Source organism: Daucus carota, chromosome 1 (assembly GCF_001625215.2).
Source record: "Daucus carota subsp. sativus chromosome 1, DH1 v3.0, whole genome shotgun sequence".
Taxonomy (NCBI): Eukaryota; Viridiplantae; Streptophyta; class Magnoliopsida; order Apiales; family Apiaceae; genus Daucus; species Daucus carota.
Window position 1 is genome coordinate 47,024,257 of NC_030381.2, and position 11,848 is coordinate 47,036,104.

The 11,848-nt window shown below is 29.9% G+C and overlaps 1 protein-coding gene across 1 annotated transcript; it reads right to left on the minus strand.

The window, feature by feature from the left end:
* Positions 1–933: 933 nt before the first annotated feature.
* Positions 934–4,495, minus strand: LOC108197788 (protein RGF1 INDUCIBLE TRANSCRIPTION FACTOR 1). Its single transcript, XM_017365493.2, has 4 exons — positions 4,102–4,495; positions 3,143–3,217; positions 2,310–2,447; positions 934–1,534 (listed from the first exon to the last, which is right to left on the minus strand). The coding sequence occupies exons 1-4, from the start codon at positions 4,318–4,320 to the stop codon at positions 1,208–1,210; spliced, it is 759 nt and encodes a 252-aa protein (XP_017220982.1). The 5' UTR covers positions 4,321–4,495; the 3' UTR covers positions 934–1,207.
* Between the last annotated feature and the right edge of the window lie 7,353 nt (positions 4,496–11,848).

Sequence of the window (11,848 nt, forward strand, 5' to 3'; positions counted from 1 at the left end):
TGCTATTGCTATAATATAGCACCCAAGTTGAATGTTAGTTAAATATACATCTAATTGGTTCTATTTTAAATCTAACTATTGGAGTATTAATTTTATTTTAACTCCAAACACCATTTTTTGGTTTCAAATTATAACAATAGCTATACACATTTTAGCATCACCATTGGACTTGCTCTAACAAGTATCAAAACAACCAGCGTTGTAGATGCTCTGATAAACATCAACGACGAGGATAGTATGCCAAAGTGTCACAGTATCGTATACACGCGTTGGACAGCACAAGATACCACGTAGAAGATGGAACATAGCCTGCCTGGTTCATTGAAATTTTATTAAACAGAAAGTGAACAGCACCAGGTACGGCGCTGGGAGTCTCTCTGCCCGTCATATTTCTTACCTATTTTATCTTTTTAATAAAAATATTGTACAAAAAGCCAGGTTCATTAATAATGGTTCTAATATTAGGATATTTAATTCTGATTTTAAATTATATTACTAGATCTGGTAGTATTCGGTCAAGATTTTAAATTATACTTAAAAATTTGATAGCATTCAATTGGGTCGGTGTAAAATTCATTTAAATACGATGATATTCAAATATGGATTTTTTTTGAATTTTCATAAAATGATGGATTTTGTGGAACTGTTTGGTGTAATTTTTTTTTTTTGAAATCTCACCAAAATTCATGAATCAAAATTCACGAGATTTTGAAGCATTGTGTCTAAATCCTAAAAAATCTATATCAGCTCTATGACATTTTATCAATAATGCACACAAAATCAAAATGACATACAATCTATTGATTAAAAAAAGAATCAATTAAAATCCGAGTTGAATAAACCCTTCGGATATTCATCCACATAGAGCTGAGTGCAAAATGACACTGGAATCGAACAATGAGCAACAGTAAAACTTCAATAAACACACACACCATATATATATAGCTATGAGCAAATTCCACAGCACCGGGTACAAAATTGGTGGAGCTAGAAGCATAATTCTGATTACAATAACCTACCAGCAGCCACCTGTGGCTAGAAACGGAGTTGCTCTCTGGCCAAACTCAAACTAAGAATGACCATAACCACTTTGAAAAAGATAAGCAAATCCAACAATTTTTAAAAACTTCCTAGTTATGCAATATCATACATTCTTCGATACAAACTAGTAAATTAACATAGTATTACTTATTCAGAAATTTATCGATTAAGAGAGGGGAGATCTGTGAGGAGCTCCCTTTCTCCTGTTTCCGGGGGAGCACATTATGCCAGGGATGTGGTCGCGGCCTTTCTTCTTTTTGGGTATCTGGTGCACAATACTAGAACTTCCCATGTCATGGCTAGAGCATGATGATGAGGCATGGAAATGAGAAGGGGCCTCCAAGATGGAATCTGGGGTGATTACACCACCACCATCGTCACTGTCCATTCGAAGTCCTTCAAATTGAGCACGGGCAAATTCAGATTCGTTAGATTCCTTGAACCCCAGTATGATGCTGGACAGATCCTCGCCTTCATCAACCACATGATCAACCTGCAAATGACATGGTTTTTGATTAATTGTTGGTCTATGCATTATTTATTCACATCTGAGAGTATTGAGGTTTATCAGTGTTTTCATAGTAGGATCTATATTGTATTTGGACTGTGATACATGCGTACAAACATGATATTCTCTGGACTAGTCACAAGTTTAGTAGCACTTGCAAAGTGATTAGTTTACGGGAATGATGAAGAAAACTTGGTTGATGGGATAGAAAACATCACAATTTAAGAAAAAGAGTTTCTAAACTGTAGAATTATTTAGACATACATGATACAACATGTAATTATATTAGTATTGGGTGCAAACAAACTTATTGTTTAACATAATCATTAATTTAATAACAAAATTTAGTGGATTTTATATTTTGTACTACCCATCACTGAAACAAAGCACATGTATTTACTACTCTTCCAACAAAGAAACACTATTTACTCAATTATTGTTGTAAACTACATGAGAACATTAGTGACTTATTATATGGACAATAATGAGAGTACAAAAAATAAGGTAAGGTAAATGTTATCCTATAAATCTGACAAGGTTCACTATGATAGTTATAATTGAAACACCTGGTTCTCACATTCTTTGATAAAGAAAAATGAGAAACAATCCAACAAGTAAAATATGGGTGTACGCTGCAAACTATCTCGGGTTGGTACAAGACTGATAAACGAAGATTTCAAAATATACCAGGCACAAAATAATTGCATGCATGGTTGCTTCTCCACATACTTAGAGATACACATAAAGAGAGAGATATTACCTTGCATGAAAGAGAACAGAAATGGAAGGGCTCCTGGAGAATTCTTTGGCAGGTGAAACAAGTGTTGGCAGTGTCCTTGGATGACCTAAATGGCCTCTGATTCAAGAATATCACTTTGGCATTGTTTGTTGTATAGGGCTGCCACAGAAATATATCATATTAGCATTATTACATTTGGTACACATAAATTGCTGCAAAGTGAAAGTAATAGACTCATACAGTTATGCTCTTTTTCAATTTCAATTTGCATAAAATCAGTCTTCAATCAAACTAAGGCATAAAAAGTACCTTTTCTTATTCTTATTAAAAATATAAGATTTTAGACAACTTTACCATGACTTAAAACATGTGGAAATGTCAGGCTTTTATATTTCAAACTAGATTGTCCTCCACTTGCATAATATTGAACTTTATCATCTTCTCCGTACAACACCCAAGTTATACTTTAAAGAACACATATTTCAAATTTATCAGCAAATCAACTGTTAACATTAAAATTTATTTCGCAGAGAGTGTCATTATCCCACCCAACAACCACTAACTAGAGAAATACTGCAGAGGACACAACTATAGCAATACCCTTTTCATTGGTATTCCCTCTGTCCCATTTCTTCTACAGGTTCACGCATTTCAATGCTCTTACAAAGTATAGATTTATAACTTATTTTTAGGATTTTCATTTTCTGAATAAAAATTTAGATGTTAAATTTTTATTCAAAAGGAAAAATCTTAGAAATAAGTTATAGAACTATGTTTTACACGAGCATTAAAGCGTGTGTCGCATCGCCGTCCCCCAATGTATACTATTGGAGTACAACTTAATTATGGTTCACCTGGATATTAGAGCAGTCAAGGATCTTTTCTACCTCATCCAATCGAATAACATCATGGTAAACATACCTCCTCACCTACACAAATCACCAAAGAATTGTATGAAATGGCATACATAAACAAAATTGTAAATTCCACAAATTACGACATTCAAAATGTTAATTAGATTGTGCAGGATTCAGAATCAAGTCTACATATCTTGGAAATGGTTGAATCAAATGCAATCAAGTACAATTTAGGTGAAAATTAAAGATGGAAAATTTATTGAGAAGCAACAGTAAAATCTGGAAATGAATGAAGTAACAGTAAATTGTGGAGCTAAAACTTTACATGAAAACAAAATAGACTAGAGATGAATTTTGGGTCAAAGTTTCACTTTCTTTGAAAGCAACAGCAGAGGAACCTTTGGTAGCAGGGGGAAATTGGATAAAGAAATAAAATCTTGTCAATAAGGGAAAGGAAACAAAACCAGATATGGGAAATCAGATGTCTAAATACACCCCTTTTGGTATTGCCATAGAAATTTTCATCAGAAAGGATATTCTAAAGTGTAAAGCAAAGATCTCACAAATTTTCTTGAATTTCAACCAAAAGGTGAGAACTCAAACTGTAAAAGTACAGTAAAAGGCTTTCAAGAAAACCAATTCTTGAACATGAAACCAAAATTGTTCAAGAATCAATAAAGACCCCTCAATCCAATCAAGAAAGCAAGAAAGCTGAGAATTCTTGATTAAACACAAAACTTAAGAGAATTCAAAGCACCCCCAAGTAAAATTTTGGCAAATTCTTGAAAGCATCAATAAAAACAAGTCTTTTTAGTGTAACAATTCACTGAATTCTACAAACCCCACAAAGAATCACAAACCCCACAAGCTAACAGCCAATTATGCATGAAAAGAAACTAAAATTCACCATCTTTATCATGAGAAACACATAAAAACACAGCAGAATTTTTGCATACCTGAAGCAGAGGATGAGAATTATGAAGAGGGAGGCAGTGAGGGCAGAAGCTATGACAACAATCCAAGCAAAAGATGTTCTTCTCATTCTTCCTACTAGTATCATGGAGCCCACATGTTTCAAAGAATGTTTCAGATAACAATCCTTCTAACCATGCAGGTTTCATTACTATATCTCCACCTTCCATTGATGCTGCTGATGATGATGACTTTCTCACCATGTCCTGCTCCTTATTCTTTATACTCCTCTTTCTATACTATTATATTGTTTTTTATTACTTAATGTTTGTATATGCAGGTGCTGTTGTAAGTATGTTTGTATGTATGTATATATAAATGTGTAGAGATAATAGAGTCTCACATGTCCCAGTAAACCTACTCAAAGACACTCTTGGCCTCTATTAAGCTCTGCTGCAGCTTCCAGAAATAATGTCTCTTTTCTAACCATTTTTTTACACCAAACAAAATGCAATGCAATTTTACTTTTTTTTCTTTTTACTCTTTTTATCTGTTTTTACCATAATTTAATATCTAATAATCTGTGATTGGTACTGGATGTAATTATGTGTGTATAATATGTTTCTTGAGAGGGGTGTAGTCTAGGGTTGGGTGGGGCTGTGGTATGGTGCTGAGTCTGATGACTGGGTGAGTGGTGTTTTATGATGGTCATGTAACACAGCCCACCAATGTGTACAACATTTTTGCATTTTTCTGACCAATTTGCCCCTTTTATCTACCGACTTGGGTAAATTGAGTATATTAGAGCGAGATTTTTGTTTTATATTTAGCTATTTAATAGTAATATTGCAAGGGTGTGAATGGAGAATTTGTGTGGGAGTTACAGGAGCAGAAGAAACAAAATAATTAAATAAGAAGGTGATAACAGATATGCATGGAATGGTGTCTAGATGCAGATTTCTATTTGGAGATTTGGAGGGGTTACATCTTTTGGGCGGTAAAGTGTTTTCTTTAGGGTGTATCCTAGCTAGATATAGTCGTATAGTGCAAGCTTGCAATGGGTTACTCCCTTTGTCCCTCTCATTTCTTTACAGTTACTATTTTGGGATGGGATGTCTCTCTCATTTCTTTACAGTACTATTTTGGGATGTCCCTCTCATTTCTTTACGTTACTATAAATAGTAAGTTTTTCTCATCATTACACCCACTATCTTCCCCCACTATCTCATATTTAACAATAAAAACTACTATTACACCCACTACTTTCCTCCACTATCTCAAATCTATTATTAAATATTGATAGGTCCCACCACTTTACCCACTTTTCATCTAACTTTACTCATTTTCCATACATTGTCTTGATCTCCGTGTCCCCCTCCAATGTAAACAATTGAGGGGGACGGAGGGAGTAAAATATACTCTCTTCCCAACCATTCTTTATGTTTTTTCCATCCAATTCTTTAGTTTTCGAAACTTACCAAAAACAGTTAACGTGGGGCCGTTTGGCCAATCTTAAAAAAAGTGATTACATGTTTAAAATAAAGAAATGGAGTAGAAGTGAGAAGTAAATAAGTTAATAAAGTGTTTGGAAAGAAAGCAGAAGCTGTGAGAGAAAAGCTAGCATTCTCAGCTTCTTAAAAGTGCTTCTACTTCTTTACATAAACGGGTCAAGAAAAGCAGAAGTCAAAAGCAGAAATTGCTTCCAGTTACCAAACAGCCCCTGTGTTTCACCATTTTTCTACTTTTCTCTCTTTTTCACACCATTTTTACTCCACTATATCTCTTTTATAATGGGGCCCACCATTTCACCTCATTTTCCTTCACTTTTTCTCACAATACAAGTCTCTTTTGAAAAAATTACGCATATTAAAAAAACATTAATTAGATAATATTTTCTTGCTTGCACCCTAATAAATGCATGAATGTAGACTCTTATTCAACCCTCATTACTTGTTATACAACTTTCAAGAAGGGTAAGTTTGAAATAATGTTAATATATTTATTTTGAAAATTAAAAGTGAACAAGTATTATGAAATAAATTTTTTTCTTAAAAAAAACTTGTATTATGGGACGGAAGAATTACATTATTTTTTTATCTCGATACCCAAACTATTTGTAAACACATGACTCGGATGGAGTGAGTACCACACGAGCTGTCAATGAGAAGTGGGGAGATATCGTCATGTCTATATATCGATGAATTTAAGTTTATAATTTTAAATTCGAGATTAAAATTTGTAAGGTATATTATAATTTAAATATAAAATGAGCCGAATCAAATATAATAACACGCCAAACAATCTTACTTTAATATGTGGTTTAAAAAAAAAATCTTACTTTAATAGGTAAGAGCAAGTGCAAATTCTATATAAGATTTGTAAAAATTTTGTTAAGATGTGATTGACTAGTGCAATATTTGCGGGGAATATGAATGCGAGCTGCATTTACAATAAACTCTTTCAGTAAGACATTTCACGCGTCTACATTGTTGGTGCCCTGTTACAGATTAAATAGTTCGGTAAACTCAAATAATGATTGACCGAGATATTTAATATTTTAATATTTATTTTTAACATTTTATAATAAGTTGAAGAGATTTGTCAAGTTGATAAATATTTAAATATATCTTAATTATAAAAAGAATTTATTATAATATTTTATGAATTAAAGATGTCCATAGATCCAAATAATGACCGACTAATCAAACTTTTCTAACGTCGACCAAACTTTCAACGTTAGGTTTTAATATTATAATATAAATAATATAAGATTTAACTTGTGAATAGAAAAATATCTAATAAACCATATTAACTCAAATACATTTATAAATTATTTTTAAATTTATTTAATTGAAAATGTGTATTATTTTAATATAATTTTATCTTCACAATAAATATAGTGATAAATTTGCGTTAAAAGACATGTAATTATACTATAATTTTTTTGACACGTGTAATGGGACGGAGGGAGTATTCAATTTTATCTTCAATTAAAGATAGTTTGGAATAATATGATACACGGTAATATATTACTCTCCGTCCTCCTCCTTTACATGTTCATTTTTTAAATAAATTTTGTCATGTTTAGATGTCCATTTATATTTTCAAAATAAGTTTAGTAATAATTTTGCAAATCCATCTCCATAATTTATATCCCAAGACTTAACTTCCTTAAAATTTAGCTGAATTCACGATTTTCAAGATTTTAATTAAGAATATTTAATGAAAAAAAATGTGTAATTACATATTTTTTGATATATATATATATGTATATATATATATATATATATATATATATATATATATATATATATATTTTCCTAAACTGAACATACCAAATGAGAGTAACTTATTAAAAGTCATGTACTATGAGAGTATTTTATGAAAATTTTAGGTATGATGGCTATTGTATTACTAGTATTGTATTTTCAAAATCATGAAAGGATGTTTGTCACTGGCTCACTGCTAGGCAGCATTTATGTACCTCGATAGAAAAGCCGGTATGTGATTACAAATTTGTCCTCCAAAAGAACTTCATACACGGAGCAGCGGACACTCACAGGACTGGCAATATCAAACACGATCTGAACCCGACTCAAACTCGAAATCCGATTTACTGATATAAAATTCGAAAGTGATTCGAAAATCACTCGTTTGACACGAAGTGAACCCCACATGACCCGAAATTAGAATTTCGTTTCTAATAATTTCAATTTTCAATTTTATTCAATTTTAAATGATTTTAGTTTGACCCAAAATCGACTCGAAATCGACCCGATTGCTGACACGAACACGACCACCCGAAACTGCCACCCCTCTACGATGCATTGGAGCAATATTTATTGAAACAATATGCATGCATCGAATAATTATACAATCTTCCAATGAAAATAAAAGTATTCATAACGAAAGAAGCATCAAATTGTGCATATATACATGATTGATGATACTCTTAAGAAAAGTTTGAATCTTATTGGAGGACTAAAAATAACAACATTAGGTGTATAGAACCACTCGAAAACATCAAATTGTAGCATTCCTGTCTTTGAAATTTAGGGAAATGTGCTATATGCAAATATAAAAAACAAAATTAGAGGTGGTAAACGGGTAATACACTCGTTAGTCGTTACATAGCGCTGGTGGTTTGCTGTTTTCTTATTAGGAACTGTATGTTTATTTATGACTTGAATATGTATTATTAATACTTTTAATTTATTATTAAATCCTGAGTCTTTCCATCTCAGTATAAATAATCACATGGGTAAAAAAAATATATCCTAGATGACTTCAGTCACTCTTCTTTCTATATATATTTATGAACAATTTTTTTAAAGTTACCTCTTTTATTATGTTATGTATAATATACTGTAGAAAGTCAATAGTACCATAAAATTGAGAAAATATGAATAAATTATTTAATGTGTCTGTATGGCAACCGAAGAGAAGTATTTTTTTTTAAAGGAGTTGGCTTCTGCTTGACCAGTTTGTGTAAAAAAATAAAATCATTTTTTAAAAATTACACCATTGGTATTACTATATCTTTGGTATTATTCCATCTTTCTCGAGTATAGTCATATGATATTACTCTGCCTTCCTGTAATCACATCACATTATTCAATATTTTGTAATTTATAGCCGTGAAATGTTTAACTTACATTTTGATTACGGTGTCTTAAAATAAAAAGTACAGCAAAAACTTTAATTAGGTCTAGAAGTAATAAAATATTAATAAAAGAAAGTGAACATTCATCGTTCAAATTAATACCCAGTTTTCTTGAATTTTCTTGAATTGATATCGGGTTATAATAATTTTTTTAATATATATATAACTCGTAAAAATATATTAATGAAATGTATTATATATATTATAATATTATGTATATATAATACATAATATCAATAATATATCAAATTTATAACAATAATTATCATTATCTTGAGTAACATAATTTAACTTTTCATAAATAATTATATATTATGATTTTTATATTTCATACTAATTTTAATAAGTTAGATAAATTATAGTACCGACTTATAAATATAAGATATAAATATAATATTAGGTACATATAATTCAAATAATATTAATTAATTAATGAGTACTTTTATATGATATATGATAAAAGATAAGAAGACGAGAAATTAACGAAAATAGAAATAGCGGAGTAAAAAAAAGGGGGAAATAAATTTGGAATTTATAAAAAAAGCAAGTGAGAGAATCAAACAAAAGAGAAAATAAATTAATTAAATGAAGGAATTTAAATGATTTATGAAATATACATGATGTCTACTTTTATTCGAAAATATAAAAGCATTTACATCTCTAAATACTTACTAGATATAGAAATATATAAAAGGGAAATTTTATTCGAAATAAATCTTTATTTTTATTTAAAAGAGTACATCACCAATAGTTAAATAAACTTTTGCTGAATCTTATTATTATTTTTTAATTTCCTTTCATATTCATTGTTTATAGATTTTTAATGTCCGTGCTTAAGCAGAAAACTCCGATATGATGCCTGCACGGTAGTCGGTAGTCTTCTTCGAAAACTTTACTACCAGTTATAAAGCCCAATTCGTAAGCCCACAGTTATGTTTAGACTTGATTATGGCCCATGATTTGATTGAGAAGAAACAATAAAGAGGGAAGCTATTTTCGGCCCTATCTGAAGTATAAAGCAGCCCAAACTGTCTTCGGTCTGCCTAAATAAAACTAAAAGTAGACAATAATATTATAGACCACAAAAAAAATAAATATATATTATAGACCACAAAATGATACAAATATTTGATATTTGTATAATTATATTCATTCTAAATATATATCGGAAAAGATACACGATAAAATACATACACAATATTTATAACATAAATAAATTTATATGAAATTACTAAATTTTAGTAATTTAGTAACTCCTAAAGCAACATAGCTAAGGGATCATATAACTTTACGTAACTACGTAGCTACAAATTTTCAAATCATTTTGATAAATATTATAATTATGTGATTTTGTAATAAAAAAACAAAATGGTTGGTTTTCATAAATATGAGTAAAGAGGTATGATTTGTAGGTGTAGGTGGGTTGACTCAACGGGTGGCGTGTTTGATATAAAACCCAATATTCAAATTATTGGAGAAAATTTAAAATTAGATTATTTGTGGATATTTTATAAAGATTTGAGAAGAAAATGGATGAAATATTATTAAGTATAGGAAAAACAAATGAAATTTATGAATATTTAGGACTTTAAACTATTGTCAAGAATAATTTTACTCCGTTTAGTAATAATTGTGGTAAAATTTAGCTAGTAATTGTGGTAAAATTTAGCTACGGCCCACACCCGAAAATTTAGAAACAAGATTTTAAGATGAACTTTCAGGACTAAACTTAAAAGAAATATTCATTATATATAATTGAGAAGTAATTTTCAACTTACATATTTAGATAAAAAAATTTTTATGTACAATTTATTAGGTATAAAATCATTAAATATAATAATAATATATTGTATTTTTTAAATAATTTTTTATATTTTCTAAATCAAAGTTTGAAACAAGTATTAAAAAAATTAGGATTTTCAATTTATCCGACTTATAGGTAAATTTTCTTACAGATAATAAATTGTTTGACTTTGTACAAACGGTCCACTATATTCCTTGTAGGGGAAAATATACGAGGGTACTTTTGTATAATAGAGAAAATGGTTGGTGTCAAATATCTTAATTTTGTATTACGTAACTTGAATTCATTGGTAAGGAGGTTTGTTTTCAGCTTGTAATACAAATGTCATTTACCAGATTGATAGTTGAAGTTCACCAAAAAGGTTATTTAGTTTCTCTGCATTAATAATCATGGTTTTAGTTGTAACATAATACGAATTAATTTGAATACAAGCTTAATTCACTTAGGCCCCATGGGCCATGGGCCACGGCAACCTCTACCGAAAGAGAACTGGGGGGTGGGTACCATACACAATGACTCGTGTATTACTTTTTTCTATATCTTCACCTGCATTACTAAATGACCATTTTATTTGTAAGGTACTAAATGACCGTATTATTTCCACTACGGCCGCATGAATTATAATTCTTCAGTTATTAATTTTAAACTTTCTGATCAACTTCAGTTATTTTTCGTTTCAAAAAAAAAAAAAAAAACTTCAGTTATTTTTATTGTAGTTGGTTTGAAATCAATCAACTCCCATGTTATTTATAATATTTACATGTTTAGAACATATGTGATACAGAAAAGTTACTGACTAAATATCTAAGCGGCATATTTGAAATTATAATTATAAAAGATATATAGAAAAAGCGTTATTTCAAAGGGATAAAATTTTCGTATATAATTCTAGTCAATTACATCATATTATAAAGATTTAAAATAAATTATACATCATTTGTTATCATATTCATCATTATTATATTTACATGATTTCCTATTTATAGAAATTTACAATAATAAAAATATATAATTTTTAAAATATTACCAAGAACATATTTAAATCAACAAAATTTAATTCATAATTGATATATTCTAGCATAGCCACCCACACCTGTAGCTCTTAGAATCTTCAATAATAATTGGCGGCCAATAAACTTAGCATATATAGGTGAGGATAATTTCCTCCTTCCTATGAGTTGAATTTTCTCGTGTTATGAAATGAGCATGAAATTTGTATAAATTTAATTATAGAGATATCGCTAGTTTATGTTGGAAAATATATTTTAAAATTTTATATAATTTAATAATCAAGAATCTATGTTACTAGAAGATAAACTTCCTG

Excerpts from the sequence above, each read along its gene's own strand:
- LOC108197788 (XM_017365493.2), bottom strand. The coding sequence starts at position 4,320 with ATGGTGAGAAAGTCATCATCATCAGCAGCATCAATGGAAGGTGGAGAT. Across the intron at positions 3,218-4,101 it reads ATTCTCATCCTCTGCTTCAG|GTGAGGAGGTATGTTTACCA; the intron begins GTATGCAAAAAT and ends TGATTTGTGTAG. Across the intron at positions 1,535-2,309 it reads TCTGTTCTCTTTCATGCAAG|GTTGATCATGTGGTTGATGA; the intron begins GTAATATCTCTC and ends TGTCATTTGCAG.